Genomic DNA, 20750 nt, shown 5'->3' with positions numbered 1-20750 from the left:
CTCTTGAGCATCCTCAATTTTAATCCCTCTACCATTGGTGGCTGTGCCTTCAGCTGCCTCGACCCTAAACTCTGGAATTTCCTCCCTAAATCTCTCCTGTCTCTACCGTGCTTTCTTCCTTTAAGACATTCCTTAAAGCCTGCCTCTTTGACCAAGCTTTTGGTCATCTGACCCAATATTTCCTTATGTGGCTCAGTGTCATATTTTGCTTTATAATGCTCCTGTGATGTGCCGTGGGATGTTTTATTATGTTAAAGGTGCTATATAAATACAAGCTGCTGTTGTTGAATTTCGTGAGAGCACATGCGATATTCGGCTTTGAAGCGTATTGGCACATTCTGGCTATGGGAGTGACCAGCACCACAAAACCTGAAAAAATATATAAGGCAGAGCCAAGACTTCTAAGAATCTTGGCCGTGCTATGATACTGATTTACACTGGTGAGGAAGGTGAATTAAAATGTTTAACATGTAAAAGTGAACAGAACCGATGATGGCCAGATAAAGAGAGGCAAAATTTGAAGTGGTGCAATTGGTAGCTCAAGAGAAAGTGAAAGGGAGCAAGTTTCAGCTGAAACAGTATGCGTCTCATTTACAAATTGAGAGCCATAGACAGAAAGAACAGCGAGACAAATGGAGAGGGGAAATTCAAGGTAATCGAGAAGGAGAAACTGTGTCGGGGTGAGACCATCGAGAAGGAGAAATCACTAATGTTCTTGAACTGACAGGGAAACATGCAACAATTCCAGCAAATCAGGCTGGAGCTTATAATTTTATTAAATTGAAACTGATGCCGAATCTTAGAGGGAAATGATATTCATCGTTTTATGCAGGCATTTGAATTGTTAACTAGTCATCACTGGGACAGAAATGAATGGGCCAACCAAATTGCAACTTCACTATACAGAAAGACAGTCACACCACTTTCTCAGGCCAATCCTGTTATTAGAATGGATTGTGATATTGTAAAATATGCCATTCTTGATGCTCATGATGCAACCCTTGAACATACAGGCAACTAATTAACTGGAAGAATCTGGTTCTTGCAGAGAAATGATTATTGAGCTGGAAGATGTGGCTAGATGTGGCTAGAGAATGAAACTATTACAGACTACAAAGGTCTTTCCCATTTAATGTTATGAGACAGATTTCTGGAAATAGTTCCAGATGATTTAAGAATCTCTTTAATGGATCTGGAGTGCAAAACTCACGTACAACTAGAAGCACATGATTATTTTATGGCCTTGTAAGCACAAGTGAGCCCTTACATGTTAAGCAATCTATTAATAGATACTATGTAAGCAAGCGTGGAGTGTTCTTTTAGGAGATGACCAAGTGAAGGACCACTGAACACAAGACAAAAATTAGAAAATCAAAAAAAAAACAAAAATCATTAGGATGAGAGACAGAGTGCTGTTGTGGTACCTATTGTCCCAATAAATCTGGAGATTCTCCACCCAAATTGATTATTTTATTTTAATATTCTTGTACTTTATTAGATGAATGTTAAGAGCACATAAGACTAACACACTCGAAGGGTTCGTATTGTTGTAAACCTCGACTGAATGTGGACCGATTCACATGATCATTAGAATGGAGAGATTGGGAATGTGTTCAATCTGTAGCATAACCATTATGTGCATATGTTCAGCCACCAAAGAAACCATTTGGATTCATGCCTTTTGCTCTTGTACAAAATGATTGTCCTTTGAGCTTACATCATATTTCAAGAATAGTTTTAGATAGAGTGCTGAAAATGCTGTTATAGAACGAAGTATTGTAGAGAAAAGGTCCAATTTGTCAAAGCACAAGCTTGTTTTTGATTTTGTACATAATAAAATGCCTGAACATTAGCTGTGGTCCTGAAATGTACCACGACAATTTCTACACTGCAGTTTTAAATTGACAACCACGGTTTGGTGGTTCAAAAACAAGCAGTTCCTTCATTCACGCCCAATAAGCAGCTTGTATGCACTCCAACGATGGTTGATCCAGGTTTTACATGATCAGTGGCCATGAAACAAACAACCAGCACTACAATACCTACACAGGCTGCACCACTTGAGGTAGGGCGGTAGCAGTGGCAGTCTTGTGCAAGTATTAGCCTGATATGCTGAAACACTATCATTTGTTAAATACATAAAAGTACTAAATTTATGTAATATACATAAGCAGCGTCAGTTCAAGGTAATCCACTGCAGAGTAAACTATAATATTTTGCATTGACTATGTCACAAATTGAATCCGAAAGTTAGATCATGGATGAACAGCATACAATGCTCTGCCAATCTTGACCAGAACAGTTGCCTTCAGGGGAGGGGAGAGCATCTTCCAAGTAGCAACAAGTTAAATGTCATTCTTATGGTCATAAATACTACTATACTTCATTAAATATGGTTTAGCAGGAGTATTTAGATGACTTGTATTTTGCTCTCCATCTAAACTGTCACTTCAACCCTTCAAATGAGATTATTTTACAAATCACTCCCATAATTCTGTAAAGATTTTAAACCAAACTATCAGAAGTGCTGGTGTGCCCACTAATTTGTTCCAATAATAGAAGTATTTAGAAGACATAACGGCACAGAAGGAAGCTATTTAGCCCATCGAGTCCATATTGTGAACTGTGAGAAAGACAGTGATAAGAGTTCAAGGGGATATAGACAGGTTGGTGGAATGGGCAGACATGTGGCAGATGAAATGTAATGTAGAGAAGTGTGATACATTTTGGTAGGAAGAAATAGGATAGGTAATATAAAATAAAGGATAAAAGCAAAATACTGCAGATGCTGGAAATCTGAAATAAAAACAAGAAATGCTGGAACCACTCAGCAGGTCTGGCAGCATCTGTGGAAAGAGAAGCAGAGTTAACGTTTCAGATCAGTGACCCTTCTTCGGAACTGACAAATATTAGAAATGTCACAGGTTATAAGCAAGTGAGGTGGGGGTGGGGCAAGAGATAACAAAGGAGAAGGTGTAGATTGGACAAGGCCACATAGCTGACCAAAAGGTCATGGAGCAAAGGCAAACAATATGTTAATGGTGTGTTGAAAGACAAAGCATTAGTACAGATAGGACTGAATATTGAACAGCAGCCAGTGCAAACATGAAAAAAAACAGTGGGTAAGCAAACTGAACAAACTAAGATGAAATGAAATAAATGCAAAAAAAAAATTGTAAAAAATGTAAAAAAATAACTAAAAATGAAAGTAAAATGGGGGGCTGTCATGCTCTGAAATTTTTGAACTCAATGTTCAGTCCGGCAGGCTGTAGTGTGCCTAATCGGTAGATGAGATGCTACACTTCTTCACACCCTACCTCCTGTAAGGACACCATTCCATTCTCCCAGTTTCTCCGTCTCCGACGCATCTGCTCTGATGATGCTACCTTCCATGACAGTGCTTCTGATATAGAACAAAGATAATTATAGCACAGGAACAGGCCCTTCGGCCCTCCAAGCCTGCGCCGATCCAGATCCTCTCTCTAAACATGTCGCCTATTTTCTAAGGTTCTGTATCTCTTTTCTTCCTGCCCATTCATGTATCTGTCTAGATACATCTTAAAAGACGCCATCGTGCCCGCATCTACCACCTCCGCTGGCAACGCGTTCCAGGCACCCACCACCCTCTGCGTAAAGAACTTTCCACGCATATCCCCCCTAAACTTTTCCCCTCTCACTTTGAACTCGTGACCCCTAGTATTTGAATCCCCCACTCTGGGAAAAAGCTTCTTGCTATCCACCCTGTCTATACCTCTCATGATTTTGTACACCTCAATCAGGTCCCCCCTCAACCTCCGCCTTTCTAATGAAAATAATCCTAATCTACTCAACCTCTCTTCATAGCTAGCGCCCTCCATACCAGGCAACATCCTGGTGAACCTCCTCTGCACCCTCTCCAAAGCATCCACATCCTTTTGGTAATGTGGTGACCAGAACTGCACGCAGTATTCCAAATGTGGCCGAACCAAAGTCTTATACAACTGTAACATGACCTGCCAACTCTTGTACTCAATACCCCGTCCGATGAAGGAAAGCATGCCGTATGCCTTCTTGACCACTCTATTTACCTGCGTTGCCACCTTCAGGGAACAGTGGACCTGAACACCCAAATCTCTCTGGACATCAATTTTCCCCAGGACTTTTCCATTTACTGTATAGTTCACTCTTGAATTGGATCTTCCAAAATGCATCACCTCGCATTTGCCCTGATTGAACTCCATCTGCCATTTCTCTGCCCAACTCTCCAATCTATCTATATTCTGCTGTATTCTCTGACAGTCCCCTTCACTATCTGCTACTCCACCAATCTTAGTGTCGTCTGCAAACTTGCTAATCAGTCCACCTATACTTTCCTCCAAATCATTAATGTATATCACAAACAACAGTGGTCCCAGCACGGATCCCTGTGGAACACCACTGGTCACACGTCTCCATTTTGAGAAACTCCCTTCTACTGCTACTCTCTGTCTCCTGTTGCCCAGCCAGTTCTTTATCCATCTAGCTAGTACACCTTGGACCCCATGCGCCTTCACTTTCTCCATCAGCCTGCCATGGGGAACCTTATCAAACGCCTTACTGAAGTCCATGTATATGACATCGACAGCCCTTCCCTCATCAATCGACTTTGTCACTTCCTCAAAGAATTCTATTAAGTTGGTAAGACATGACCTTCCCTGCACAAAACCATGTTGCCTATCACTGATAAGCCCATTTTCTTCCAAAAAGGAATAGATCCTATCCCTCAGTATCTTCTCCAGCAGCTTCCCTACCACTGACGTCAGGCTCACCGGTCTATAATTACCTGGATTATCCCTGCTACCCTTCTTAAACAAGGGGACAACATTAGCAATTCTCCAGTCCTCCGGGACCTCACCCGTGTTTAAGGATGCTGCAAAGATATCTGTTAAGGCCCCAGCTATTTCCTCTCTCGCTTCCCTCAGTAACCTGGGATAGATCCCATCCGGACCTGGGGACTTGTCCACCTTAATGCCCTTTAGAATACCCAACACTTCCTCCCTCCTTATGCCGACTTGACCTAGTGTAATCAAACATCTGTTCCTAACCTCAACATCCGTCATGTCCCTCTCCTCGGTGAATACCGATGCAAAGTACTCGTTTAGAATCTCACCCATTTTCTCTGAGTCCAAGCATAACATTCCTCCTTTGTCCTTTAGTGGGCCAATCCTTTCTCTAGTTACCCTCTTTCTCCTTATATATGAATAAAAGGCTTTGGGACCTCCTTTTTCCTCAACCGAGGATTCCCCCCCACTGTTGTTGACAGGGCCCTCAACTGTGTCCGGCCCATTTCCCGTACCTCTGCCCTCAACCCTTCCCCTCCCTCCCAGAACCGTGACAGGTTCCCCTTGTCCTCACTTTCCACCCCATCAGCCTCCATATCCAAAGGATCATCCTCCGCCATTTCCGCCAACTCCAGCGTGATGCCACTACCAAACGCATCTTCCCCTCCCAGCATTCCGAAGGGATCGTTCCTTCTTCGAAACCCTGGTCCACTCCTCCATTACCCCCACCACCTCATCCCCTTCCCATGGCACCTTCCCCTGCAATCGAAGGAGGTGTAATACCTGCCCATTTATCTCACTATCCCAGGCCCCAAACAGGTGAAGCAGCGATTTACTTGTACTTCTTTCAATGTAGTATACTGTATTCGCTGGTCACAATGTGGTCTCCTCTACATTGGGGAGACCAAGCGCAGACTGGGTGACCGCTTTGCGGAACACCTCCGCTCAGTCTGCAAGCAGACTGAGCTTCCGGTTGCTTGCCATTTCAACACTCCCCCCTGCTCTCATGCTCACATCTCTGTCCTGGGATTGCTGCAGTGTTCCAGTGAACATCAACGCAAGCTCGAGGAACAGCATCTCATCTACCGATTAGGCACACTACAGCCTGCCGGACTGACCATTGATTTCAATAATTTCAGAGCATGACAGCCCCCCATTTTACTTTCATTTTTAGTTATTTTTTCTTTTTTACAATCTTTTTTTGTTGCATTTATTTCATTTCATCTTAGTTTGTTCAGTTTGCTTACCCACTGTTTTTTTTCATGTTTGCAATTGCTGCTGTTCAATATTCAGTCTGTTAACACCTTATCTGTACTAATGCTTTGTCTTTCAACACACCATTAACATATTGTTTGCCTTTGCTCCATGACCTTTTGGTCAGCTATGTGGCCTTGTCCAATCTACACCTTCTCCTTTGTTATCTCTTGCCCCACCCCCACCTCACTTGCTTATAACCTGTGACATTTCTAATATTTGTCAGTTCCGAAGAAGGGTCACTGACCCGAAACGTTAACTCTGCTTCTCTTTCCACAGATGCTGCCAGACCTGCTGAGTGGTTCCAGTATTTCTTGATAAAATAAAGGATACAATTCAAAAGGAGGTGGAGGAGCAAAGGGACCTGAGGGTATAGGTGCACAAATCTTTGGAGGTGGCAGGACAGATTTAGAAAGTGGTTAATAAGACATACGAAGTCTGGAGTTCTGAAGAAGGCTCACTGACCTGAAACGTTAACTCTGCTTCTCTCTCTCCACAGATGCTGCCAGACCTGCTGAGTATTTCCAGCATTTCTTGTTTTTATTTCCGATTTCCAGCATCCGCAGTATTTTGCTTTTATTATATGGAATTCTGGGCTTTATAAATAGAGGCATAGAGTACAAAAGCAAGGAAATTATGGTGATCTTGTATAAAACACTGATTCAGGCTAATCTGGAGTATCGTGTTCAAATCTGGGCACCACACTTTAGGAAGGATATCACGGCATCGGACAAGGTAAGAAAAGATTTACGAAAATGGTTCCATGGAACAGGAATTTCAGTTACGTGGATAGACTGGAGAAGCTGGGGTTGTTCTGCTACGAGAAGGTTGAGAGGAGATTTGTCAGTCTAGACCCCTCATGATTTTGAAGACCTGAGTAGAGAAAGAATAACTGTTCCCATTAGAAGGGTCAAGAATCAGGGAACACAGATTTAAGCTGAATGGCAAAAGGACCAAAGGCGACATGAGGAAAAATGGAGCGAGTGGTTAGGATCTGGAATGGGCTGTCTGACAGTGTGGTGGAGGCAGATTCAACCACGACATTCAAAAGTGAACTGGAGATTTATCCAAACAGAACAGATTTGTACGGCTATGGGGAAAAGGCAGGGGAGTGGAACTAGCTGAGTTGCACTTGCAGAGAGCCAGCAAGGACATGACAGGCGAATGGCCTCCTTCCACGCTGTAGCCATTTTATGGTTCTATGATTCTATACTCGCAATAACATTCTGGTAATTTATTCCTTGAGTGGGCGGATGGGTAATGGGGTGAAAGAGTTTCTGCACACTCATTTTGTTATATGCAAACTAAACTGGCTTTAAAGGGGAGTATGGGGTGTTCAGATTGAGGTAATACCCTTGTATTTTCAGTCAGCTGCATCCAATTTGTAGGATGACCTGGAATCACTGGTCCTCATCTACACCCAGCTCTCACTGCTGGCTCCAAGCACCACACTGTCTCAGCTGACAGGCAGAACGTAGTGAGGGGAGAAAGGATGAGCATGACACCACCTGGGCGGATGTCTTTCTTGGGCGGCACAGTGGCGCAGTGGTTAGCACCGCAGCCTCACAGCTCCAGCGACCCGGGTTCAATCCTGGGTACTGCCTGTGCGGAGTTTGCAAGTTCTCCCTGTGACCGCGTGGGTTTTCGCCGGGTGCTCCGGCTTCCTCCCACCGCCAAAGACTTGCAGGTGATAGGTAAATTGGCCATTGTAAATTGCCCCTAGTGTAGGTAGGTGGTAGGGAATATGGGATTACTGTAGGGTTAGTATAAATGGGTGGTTGTTGGTCGGCACAGACTCGGTGGGCCGAAAGGCCTGTTTCAGTGCTGTATCTTGAAATAAAAAATAAAACAAAAATAAATAAAGGTAACAGCCAGGGCGGAAGGATTCCAAGCTGCTCAAGTGACCATCATGTTCTGGACCAAAGGCATTCCACACTATGTTGCGTGGACTACGATTGTTGGTATACCAGCTATTGATAAAATAGCAAGGGAAGAAGGGTCCCTTCAAGCCTTAGTCGGCAAACCACCTAGGAGAGGGAAACTCGGAATCCAACCCTACAGCGTGGAGACCTCGCTGCCGCTGTTCCAGTTCACTGGGCCCCAACAGATGAGCTCCAGGCTTAAAGGGTGGTGTCAGGCAGCGCAAACTATACTCCACCTTATACACCACTGCGCAGGCAGGAAGAAAACTGGTTTAAAGGGAACAATTTCTTTCACTTTTAAGTCCACTTTTCCAAGAACCCCCCCCAGAACTAATATTCATATAATCTGTATTGCCCTCCCAACTGGTACAGATCAGAATGTAACATCTGTGTATATGTTTTTCACTCTCCGTCTCTACCTAAGTGTGTCTCGGTTGAGGAAATTCCTCTTTAGAATAATATCCTTGGGGTGGAAAAGCAGATAGTTAAAGGAATTAAAATGATCTAAGTTTTAAAAAAGGAGATAAATAATCCAAATATCATTTTAAAGTAATGGCTAATGAACAAATACTTTTTTTTCTCTAATTTAAAATGTGCTACATATTAAACTTATACATTTTCAGGGAACAAAGTGGAATTTTAGTAACTGAAGTTCAAAATAAATATTTAATGCAATTAAAAATGTCTGCTTCAATGTGAAATACTTATTAGAATTGTTTCCCTTTTCCTAATTCCTGAAAGCTGTGCAAGAATGGACACAATTCAGTTTAAAAAGCTTTATATTTTCCTCCTGCAAAACTCTTTCCAATATAGCAATGACAGGTTGATTGACAGACATCAATGCTGTCTATCAACAGCAGCACTACTGGCAAAACTCTAAATATTTCTCAATACACAATGCACTAACGTCAGCCAGGATCAGATTGAAAGTAGATTCCATGTATTTTCAATAACCGATTGTGAGAAGCTATTAGAATTTATGAAACACATCTTATTTTCTAATTAATATGCATCGGAGTCATTAAAAAATGCACTTGCCTCTTGATTTCAATGAACTGAAACAGAGGTTATGATTTGACCTGGTATTGCCTTTCGCATAACAGAGCCGTTCCTTCAATTTAACCTTTACTGCCCTTGCAACGATCACCTGCAACTTCATTTTAACTGGTAAATGGAGAGAAGGGAGAAAGATTCTGGTCTCAAAGAAAGCATTCATTCATTTTCAGATGTTGTGTTAATTGGTTAGGAGGAGGAAATGTCAGAAACTTTATGCATTTGCATGGTTACTATACACAGGCATTGTTCTCCATTTTGCATTCATTCCAAACAAGGGCAGTAGGGGTTATCAGTCAGAACTGTGAGAAGACAGGAAATAAACCTGCAGGAAGCAACTGAGATACTCAATGTAGCTCTCAAGAGGCAAAAGCAGAAGGAAGAAATGAACTGCACAAAGGGTAAAATCTGTTTAAGATAGCTCTCAAAACTGAGTTATACCACATTTAATGACTCAAAGCACGAATAAAATTTATAGAAATAGCAATGCAATGAACAGATGAAGGTTTCTGTTAAAACTCTCACCTTTTAAAAAAATCTGCTCAATAATACATGGATGAAAGCCACAGCAAGGTATATCTGTATTACAGAGACTTTCTTCCACAAGATTTAAAACGTTTGTGACCAATGCAAACAGGAGTCGATAATGCATCAGATAAAACTGCAGGGGAGATTACCTTCTGCGAGCAGCAATTATAACCTTACAAAACAACCTCACCTTCGAGGGATTACTAAAAGAGCACTGGCGAAACCAAAATTGCAGACATGTCATTTTCTGTGGCTGTTCTTACCTTTTTGTTGTTTTCTTTAATATCCTGAGGATTCAGAGATTTGTAGTCACTGGGGGAGGGGGAAGAGGAGAGGTCGAGAAAGCAAATGGGTATTTAGTGTTCACTTTAAATGAAGCAAAAGATACAACAGGGAAATATTCATAGCAATAATGACATTGTATAGCAAGTCGTGATTGCATTGTGAAGCAATCAACAAAACAAGCAGAGTGGAAAATAAAAGTAACCATAAAATCAAATTTTTCCCCCAAAGCATTTCCATCTACCAGTGAAGTGAAGAGGTAAACACCAGAGGCTTGCCTTTTAAAATACATTTAACATGCAGTAATCCTTTGCTGTCAGTGCACAGAGGGGTAAAAGCTTATTTGTCTTATCCATTTCAATACCAACATTTTATCTGTTAATTTCCTGAAAACAGTTCTATGTGACAGGTTACCAAGGAAAGTTAACATTGTTTTAGCAATGCAAAGACAAAGTGAGAAAAAAATGGGTTTGTAAATGAACGGGGTTTCTATTACATGAGTAAAAAAGGCATCAATCATTTTGGGGTGAAGATGAAGAGACAGTGGGGGTGGCAGAGGCACAAAAGGGGTGTCCTGCGACAGTCCCCACCCCACTATATGCCCCCTGCCTGTTACAGCCCCCTCACTCCACTATGCATCCCCCACCCCCCCTCACATTCCTCCCCACCCCACCCCAGTACACGCCCTGCCCCATTTTCCTGTCTGTAGTCTTCGATCAGCAGAGATGTAAAACGGAACAGCAATCTGCTACTGCCTGTTATGCGCCCCCAGTGATGTTGAATTTCACTCCAAGCTTATTGGAATCAAATGGTACACAAGTGAACTGTTTCATTAGTTGAGCTAACGTCATTACTTACATTAAGTCTGACCGGAAATGATTCAGAATCGCACAGAAAGCCAATCCATTTCTCCATGACGTGGTGAAATTTGTAATTTTCACTCCTCTGTAGTTTTTTGTCACTTCTTTGCACCAGGCAAGCAGTGATTGAGTAGAATTTGGCTTTTTCCCCAGAACTGGACTTGGGATTGGGCTTGGCTAAGGAAAAAGGAAACATAAGAATAACAAAGTTATGAAAATTAACACTAATTGACCTAACCAGATGATTAGAATCTTTTGATGTCTGCTTCATTCTTAAACAGCTGTCGGCTTCTGATAAACATTGCTACAGATAAGAATCACACATCATCTAAAATCCTAGCTGCTGGCACTGAGCTCTAAAGCAAACTGTCAGTGCAGGACTCTAGGTATGTATGCAGCAGCAAGCCAAAAACTACACTAGGTGATGCACTATCATGGCATTTCAGGGTTGAAGGCCTTTCCTATATCAGCTCCTGTTACCTATAATACAGTTGGGATATTTTGTAACCTTTTCACTTGAATATCAACTCCAGAATGCAAAGATAAAGTACATGAAGATGTACCCATGCACATCTTTTCTATCTGGTGTTGACCAATCTAAGCCGCAATTCTTTATATATTTTGCTACCTTAAAGATATTGTCTACAGTGTAGAAATATTCTATTCCAGTTTATACACAGCTTGTGCTATTAAATTTTACATACATATACTAAATAAAAGATAACATATGGATAACAGTGTCCAAACATGTATCAAAATTACACACAGCAGTAATACATGCTGGGCATTATTCATTACGCCTACACGGTTTTGTTTTCAAAATTCTTTTACAATGTACCCTTGCAAACCAAAGGAACAAAACTATTTTGTGTAAGGCAGCATCACATTCACATGGGTAATTGTGTCCCCAATGTTTTGAATGCAATAAAAAGGTCCACTATAAGTCAAACATGCACATAATGTATAAATCACTGTACCAATATACAAATCACTTACAACAGCACTGTTTATTAAAACATTACTGATTGAAATGTACTTATAGTTCCTCAATGGTATTTCGAAAGAAAGAGATGCATTTCTATAGTCCCTTTTACGACCTCAGGACATCGCCAAGTGCTTTTGAAGCATAGTCACTGTAGTCATGTAGGAAACATGGCAGCCAATTTGTACACAGCAAGCACCCACAATCAGCAAACATTACCCAGATAATGTGTTGCGATATTTGAGAAAAAAATATTGACCAGCAATTTGAAAGGAGTGTACTGCACTAAAACAGTTTCTATGATCATTCTAATGAAATTGAAAAAATAACATTAAAATATTAGCAAGATAAATTCCTAGGACTAATTTTGAATGCTGCCTATATGCTTTGAAGATATGTTCCTTGTAATCTACCTTTTCCATTGGTGGAAAATATTTATTATTCAGTTTTTATGATCAAATTTTATTTTCTATTTAAGACTATGTTAAACCAGTCAGGATTTTTTTCAAAAGAATGTAGAAGTCTAATCAGAAAATACAATTCACAGGAAATCTGGTTCAAGTGATTCAGAACAGATGGCAAAGTAAATGTGCACTATATCCACAAGCAATATATGAAGCTGAAAATGCTTCAATTTAATAAAGGAATGTTGCGATGAATGTCAAGTATAAGAATATTATAAGGTTGCGAACCTTGGCAGAAATAGCTGGTGGTCAATAAATAGATTAGTAATATCAGAAAGCTCAATTCTGCTTTCCATTTTATCTGGTCATCAACTAGTTAAATTCAAATATAATTCGGATTTTTGACAAATAAATACAAAGATCAGATAGCCAGAATACTTTAACTGTTAAATAAAAGTATTCCTTCAACGGTTGACAAAAGCAGACAATAGATATGCAACATCTTTTATGGAGTAGTATTTTAGATTTATGATCTGTGGCAGTGTAGTTTTCAAGTCAGATAGGTTAGGAGTCAGACTGATTTAGCTCTTTTGGACATAAAACCCCCTCATATGGCTAGCTAGTGCTACTACAGGTTTAGTGTGCTGGGTGTCAGCCCATATTCCTTTATAATGAACTCGCTGTACGTCTGATGATCATATTACCTACACTGAAGCAGTTTCAGCCAGGTACTTTTTCATTTTATAAATGTCAGACAAGTCGCTAAGTAAATAAACCGAGAACTCCTATTAATTGTTAGGCAGTTGTAAACAGTACATCTCACCTTCTCTAATTACTAAAACAAACAATGCTAATTCACTGACCTGCACCTTAGGTCCATGTATTTTTTTGCAGAACGTATTCTGTTAAGCATTTTAAATACACAATTAATAAGGGAAATAAATTCTTTAAAAAATTGGTTGCTATAGATCAGTTCCGCATTTAATGTATAAAGAGCTCTTTTTCTCAGTTAAATCCTAGGTGCATAGAATTTTTAAATATATATATATATCAATAGTCAAGCAATATTCTTATCCTCGTTTTCAAATCCGTCCATGGCTTTGACCCCTCCCAGTCTCTAATCGCCTCCAGTCTACCACCCTTCGAAATCGATGTGCTCCTCCAATTCTGGCCTCCTGGACATCCCCAATTTTAATTGCTCCACCACGGTCAGCCCATCCTAAGCCTTCTTGCTTCTTTTCTCTTAAGGCGTTCCTCAAGACCTTCCTTTTTGAGTAAGTTTTTCGTCACCCATCCTAATATCTCGTGGCTCAGTGTGAAATTTTGTTTGATAATTGCGCCTGGGAAGCGTCTTAGACATTTTACTATGTTAAAGGCACTACATAAATACAAGTTGTTGTAACCAGAGGGACACAGTTTTAACATAATTGGCAAAAGAGGCGAGATGAAGAGAAATTGTTTTACGCAGTGAGTTGCTGTGATCTGGAATGCGCTGCTTGAAAGGGCGGTGGAAACAGATTCAATAATAACTTTCAAAAGAGAATTGGATAAATACTTGAAAAGGAAAAAATCTGCAGGGCTATGAGGGCAGAGCAGGGAAGTGAGATGAACTGAATTGCTCTTGCAAAGAGCTGGTACAGGCACGATGGGCTGAATGGCCTCCTGTTCTGTATCATTTTGATTCTATGTTGCATGCAGTACCAGATAAAAAGCAAAAAACTGCAGCTGCTGCACATCAGAAAAAACACCAGAAAATACTGAAAACACTCAGGTCAGCCAGCTCCACACTGAAGCTTATAAAATGTCCTTTTTCCTCAGCCAAGGGTTCTTCCCTTGGTAGATAGACAAGAACCTTGACTAAGCACATCCTATCTTCTGTGATTTGCCTTTAACTCTTCCCTCATTATAGTGATAGTGTCACCTTTCACCACTGCCGCACCCCAACAACCCCCCCCCCACCCCCACCCCAAACTCTGCTTTTAACAAGATCACCTGCCACTATTTATCACTTCCAAAATGCTCCCCCCTCCTTCCTGCTTTCCAAAGGGACTGTTCTTTGTGAAACTTTTGTTCATTTTTCGCCATCAGTTGTCTTTCCCGACATCTACCCGAGAGAACAAGAGATGCAACACTTTCCCATTCATCTCCAGTCATGCGACTACCTGAGGCTTCAAACACTTTAGGTAAGACAGTAATTTACATGCAGTTCCTCTAATCTAATACACTATGTCCAGCTCACAGTACAGTCCCCTCTACATTGGGGAGAGCAAATGCCTCCATTCTGTCTGAGCTCTTATTTGCCACTTCAATTCCCAACCCACTTCCACAGAGATACCCTTGACTTGAGGAACAAGTGTGCTGGTATTTCACAGAGGAGTGAAGAGCAAGTTGTACTTGGGGTAGGATGCCACTATCAGAATCACTCGCTGACAGAACCACCTACACTCTGTTAACCTGCTTTCATCTTCCAAACTCCTGCTTTGCCACCTTAGGCTTTCATTTTTACTTGTCTTCTTCTCCACGATTATCGCCTCAGCTATTCACTTAGCTGTGTCTTGTAATTGTCTTTAACTTCTCTCATTACATCTCCTATAGTCTCATGCTGCTATAACTTCAACCATTTATCCATCTTCTGTTTCCCAAAGTCATTCTATTCCTGCTTGTCTGTGTGTTTACTTGGTTTTCTCCAACTCCGCTTCATTCTGTTTCTTTTACATGCTGTTACTCTAATATTTACCAGTTCTGACAAAGGCTCCACACCTGCAACATTAGCTCTTCAGTTCTCTCCACAAATCAGTATTTAAACTCTACATGGAAATATGCCAAAGGTACTACACCTAAGGCCCTCACTCTTCAAAAATCTGATCTTTGTGTTAGTGATAGCAGTAAATTTTCAAATTGTTATGAACCTGTAGTTTTTTTTCCCTCCGGGAAATATGTGGTGTGTCTTTAAGACAGCAAAGGAGTCATATTGCTTTAAGAACCAGCAGGCCTCAGCAGTTAGAGAAAGTGCATTTTAGTTGCCGTTAGATACAAGCATATGGAGAGGGAACCAACCAGCTTCAAAGAATGCATCCTGGTTACCCGGCAACAGCCATTAGGGACCAAGGACCGGATATACAATGTTGCAATTATCTTTTGAACTAGCTTTTTAGTTGAAAATAGACTCTTCTATCTGGGGACACAGAGGGACAGCTGTGTGTTAGCACCTGCAAGGAGAAACAGACCATTTAAACTGAAGGAAGAGGATTTAGTCTATTTATTATCTCTCAAAATTCTAAAAACGTCAAGCCAAAACAGAGATCTCTGCTAATTTAAATTGATGGAAGGGAAGTTAGACTGTGACAATCTTTTATCCCTCAAAAACTCTAAAGTCAGATTGATTCTATTGAAAGTGTTTGCAAGTTGTTAATTGTTGAAATTCATCGCTGGAAAAGGAAAGCATCACCTACTGCTGAAATTAGACTATGGACTGTTCTACTGTTGAAGAACCTTTCTCCCCCATCAGAAGGCTTTAAGGACTTCAAGCAACATTGGACTGTAAATTTGCAAGGACATTAATTTCTTCTATTTTAAATATTGTTTCTTAGTTTAAGAATATAGTTTTCCTAATTAAACAGTTAATTTGTTGATTTAAAGACACCTGGTTTGGTTAGCCTCATTCGGGGGTTAATAGATGGTACAATTTGGCTGGGTCTTTAATTTGGAAAGTTTAAAATGATATGTTAGGCGATCTGTGGAGGGACGGGATTGAATTAACAATGCGTTTCTCCCACCACAATCAGAATCGTATATTTTGATTGGGGGCTTTGACTGGAGTGGTCGGTCATAACAAAATCAATAAACAGTGTTCAGTAATTAACAATAAGATCTACCCAAATGATAAATTTTAAAAGTCTATGTTCATATGGTAATATTCCATCTATTTTTATTGGGTTCAACTTTTTATTTGAAATTTATATTCTTGCCATAGTCCTACACTGCTCAGCAACTATAAGCCAATTTGCTTTTGTTCTCTCAACCAATATAATAGTGATGTGAACTACATATCCAAAATAAACATTAAGAAAATCTATCACCAGTGAGAGACTGTAATGTTGCATTTGGAATGGGGGCTCTAATTTACCCTAATAACTTACATATCTTCAGTTATTTCTCATTCTAACAAAAATGACAACTAATGTTGTAAGATTTTTGTGATAGAGTTTATGGAAAAGTTCATGTGGTACAATTTATCAAATTATGCACAAAATAACTCAGGAACACCCTGTTGATAATTTAAATATCTTCCAACATTAACAGACAGAATGTTAAATCATATTTGTTGAGTTTGATTGCCTTTAGAAACCTGTGTGCGCTTTGGAGATCAATGTTTTCGTGAAATTGAATTTTACCGTGTTGGACAGAGGAGTTTAAATGTCAACATTTAATGCATTTAAGCATTTATTTTATAGCTGATTATAAAAAAAAATGTTTTACTTAGTTACAACTGTGATTCTGTTTTCTAAGATGATAGAATAAAAAGCAGAGTGACAATAAAGTGTTATTTGAATTCTAGTTTCACCAAAGTGACACTAAGGAACTGCTTCTTCCACAATATATTTTGAGCAGTTACAGTTAGTGATAAACCTCACCAATCCATTCTCAATGATCATCACAATCCTGATTGTTCTGTTGAAATTCCATAGATTCACATAAAACTATCACTAGAAGCAACTTTTTCCCTTGTTTAATCCCACTTTCCTTTTTGGCCTGAAAGCATCTAACTCTTTTCTGGAGTTTAATTCCATGCCCACCAGCCACTAGAAGTCATTCTTCATGGCTATGACAGCCAAGCTCGATCCTACGATCCTGCCCTGAACTGACTGTCACACACATACCCTTCCAGCAGCAGCCATCAAATAAGGATCAGAAGTGGGAATCCTGCCCTATTTCCCTTTTTTTTATTCATTCATGGGATGTGGGCATCGCTGGCCAGGCCAGCATTTATTGCCCATCCCTAATTGCCCTTGAGAAGGTGGTGGTGAGCTCATCTCATTTGCCTCATCTCCTAGCTGTGGAGGTGAATTCTAACTTCCTTTGTGCTGCCCCAGCTGAAATGAGCTAACTCAGCATAATCCAGGGATCAATCCAGACATGCCTCATTTGTGTAGTTCAGCCACTAACTGCACAAACTCAGTGAACATTGAAGGAGACAAACACAATCTAGCCTAAAAGATAAAACAACTCCACGAACTGCCACCTGTACTAAGCATAGCTACTGCTGTTAGAACATGCTCCGAGACCGAGAAGATATCCAGATTTCATTAGAGTTAGCAGAGCAAATGGAATCACAGCATCTAATCTGTTAGCAAATAATTGATTGCAACATAACCCATTTCTTATGAAACTAAATAGTTTTACTACTGCTTGGCCATATAGGACAGTATAATGAAAGTCTTCCACAAAGTTAATACTAGACTCCTATATTGTAAGCTACAGGTTATCAAAACTTACTGTATCTGGACTCTCTGCAAATACTGGCACACTCCCAAGGACTCCTGGGAAATACTAATACACCACAGCAGATCCCCTTGCAAACACTGGCATAATTCGGGAAACTTGATGCAAATATTGACAGACTCCCAGAGATTCTTTATATATGTTGAAACAGTCCTGGGGATTCACTCTGATTTCTTCCAAGGCTAAGGATACCATTAGAAAACTTAATATAATAAACAACATGGCCTCACTGCCAGCTTTGACTCTTCCCAGAACGGTGTCAACCTAAGCAGCAGGCAGTAGAACACAATATTTATAATACAATGAATGAATCATTTATACTGCAGAACCCCTTCAAGTAGCTGCTTCATGACATTTGTTGAAACTCCTATCCCGGTGCTGCAGAATCAGCCCATTTATTCCACAGAATCAGCACAGCAGCTGAACTATAGTTATGAGCTGGGACGTAATTTTTCACTGCCAGTTGGTGAATGAAGATACATACAAGCTTGTGAGCAAAACCACATAGGTAGGTTATATGGGGAGGCTAAGCTACTAGTGTTGTAGCACCCAGAAAAGATGGTGGTATCTGCCTCTGGTGAGACTGCACATATTACCATCAAGCCATTAACTGCACTGGTAAAAAAACACCCCTTTAGCACAGGTTTGGCATACCAGTTGCCCCTTCTACTTAACAGCACTACTAATGGAAGTGGGGTTGCATTCAGTGGCAAAATAAATGCAGCATAAGGTGACGCATCTTGATCTGGATACCACAAACAAGTTTTAGAAGTAAAGGCTTCCAATCAATAATTCTGCCAGTGACATGAAGCACAAACACAACACAGGTGGGTAGATTGAAAGGACAGGAAAGTTCTAAACATAGAATATTTTGATACAAACTACAACTAATAGTAATTCTACATTACAAGAAAATGAAGTAATTTACTTTCATTCACTGAAAGATCTTCTCTAACGTGCATTCAACAGAATTTAAATTACAATGCTGTTTTTTCATTTCTATTCAGTTTAACAAATAGCGTCATAAGAAGGGATATTCAGTACTTCCAAAAAAAATTATATTTACGGGACCATGTCTGAACTTACTGCAACTGGGTGGTTAATAATAACTACAAGCATACTACCTCCTACTGCAATCAAGAATTCAGGTTACTCTGCATGTGTAAGAACTTAGAACAACTTGTATAAAATTGAGAAAATAAAATTAACCTCAGTGTACATGCAGATTAATATAGGGATTTACTGTGCTGTAGCAGTTGACAGCCCAGACATCAGCAACAGTGAGGTCACTGAAGTGTCGCTGGTGCCTCTGGTAGGTCTTCACATTACCAAAAGTGGCCAACTTTACAGCTCCCTTTGAAGTGGTACTGTGCTCAATGGTATGGTAAATACAATAGTCTGGAGCTTTCGCTCACTTGTACTGGTTTTTCTGGCTCAATTCACCTGAAATCGGCATAACCAGCACGAAAGATTTCAGAATTTTAAGCACAAATTATGTTCAGCACTAGAGTTTCCATGATATTTTGCATTAAAAGCTCACGAAAACTGGCCATGTCCCCAGATGGAATTAGTCACCAGAGGGTTTTTGCTAATTGTACCCTGCTGCAGATCTTTGAGGATATTCTAAAAATGAAGCTGGTTCTTTCCGGTGCAGAAATCACTAACAGGCATGTTTTAAAAGCTTTTGAATATAATTTCTTTTTAGAAGCATAGACTGGTTACAGCACAGAAAGAGGCCATTCAGCCTGTCGAGCCCGTGCCAGCTCTCTGCAAGAGCAACTCACCTAGTCCCGGTGTCCTGCCTTTTCCCCGTAGACCTGTAATTTGTTTCTCTTAATGTACTTATCTAATTCACTTACGAAAAGCTCGACTGAATCTTCCTCCACCACACTCTCAGGCAGTGCATTCCAGATCACCACCACGCACTACTTAAAAGGTTTTTTTCATGTTGCCTTTGGCTCTTTTTCCAAACATTTTAAATCTCTGATTCTTGACCCTTCTGTCAGTGGGAACAGTTTTTCTCCATCTACTCCATCCAGTCCTCTCATGATTTTGAACACCTCTATCAAATCTCCTCTCAACATTCTCTGCTCTAACAACACCCCTGCTTCCCCAATCTATCCACATAACTGAAATCCCTCATTCCTGGAACCATCCTCGTAAATCTCTTCTGCACCCTCTCTGTGGCCGTCACATCCTTCGTAAAATGTTGCGTCCAGAATCGGACAGAAATTGTTAATTTACTAAGAAACTAACTACTGTACCCCAATACAACTGGTTCTGTCTAGTTTTTAAAAAGTCATTTTCTGTAATTTAAAATTAGGTTACTCACAGGTAGTGGATTGACACAGTGATTGAAAATGCTTATTTGTTGTGTCAACCCATTTTCAGCTGTTATAATCAAACTACACCAAGTTACTTCCAGAATAAGGGGTCTCCCATTTAAGACGGAGATGAGGAGGAATTTCTTCTCTCAGGATCATTAATCTTTGGAATTCTCTTCCCCAGAGAGTAGTGGAGGCTGGGTCATTGAATATATTCCAGGCTGAGTTAGACAGATCTTTGATCGACAAGGGAAACGAGGGTTATGGGGGGCAGGCTGGAAAGTGGAGTTGAGGCCACATCAGATCAGTCATGATCTTACTGAACGGCAGAGCAGACTCAAAAGGGTGCATGGCCTATTCCTGCTCCTATTTCTTATGTTCTTAAATATAATCAGGGAATAGTTTTAAACTAACATTTTTTTTTAATTTTAAAATGCTGCCCTATTGCACTGGTTCATAGCATATTTTGTGTTCAATGACATGCAAATGAGTTTGAGTGGAAACTTCTTGTATCTGCTTCGCCAATTGTGCCCAAGTGGAAACTCTACCCTCCACGATGAATTGGAGATGACGACTACTTTCTGGTTTCCTGTACAGATCACAACGGCATTTCTCACTTGCAAGTCTGCACAAACCATTCCAGAGCAGATACAGAAACAAGATACAAAATTGTAAACTATCCTGTTTCTCTGTTATACCACTTACTCTTTAAAAAAAAAGCCTCAAAATATATACAAAGCAGTCCTCCCAGCACACAAGTACTGAGACACTTAGCAAAACTGCTGCTTGAACTGGTCCTAGGATAGAAACACATGATAAAGCTACACCAGTGTTCAAATG

At 40.4% G+C, this 20750-nt stretch overlaps 1 protein-coding gene across 5 annotated transcripts in view; it reads right to left on the bottom strand.

Annotated features, from left to right (window-relative positions):
- ehbp1 (EH domain binding protein 1) overlaps window positions 1-20750 on the bottom strand; it is a 438779-nt gene that overhangs the window by 190136 nt on the left and 227893 nt on the right. For all 5 annotated transcript variants that reach the window (XM_068044229.1, XM_068044225.1, XM_068044227.1 and 2 more), the window contains 2 exons: window positions 10697-10875; window positions 9820-9868 (listed from right to left, as the gene is read on the bottom strand). In XM_068044229.1, coding sequence (XP_067900330.1) covers window positions 9820-9868; window positions 10697-10875 — 228 coding nt within the window. The remainder of the gene's footprint in view (window positions 1-9819; window positions 9869-10696; window positions 10876-20750) is intronic.

Source organism: Heterodontus francisci, chromosome 13 (genome assembly GCF_036365525.1).
Source record: "Heterodontus francisci isolate sHetFra1 chromosome 13, sHetFra1.hap1, whole genome shotgun sequence".
NCBI lineage: Eukaryota > Metazoa > Chordata > Chondrichthyes > Heterodontiformes > Heterodontidae > Heterodontus > Heterodontus francisci.
The sequence above is the reverse complement of the archived record's forward strand: the minus strand, read 5'-3'. Positions and strand labels throughout refer to the sequence as shown.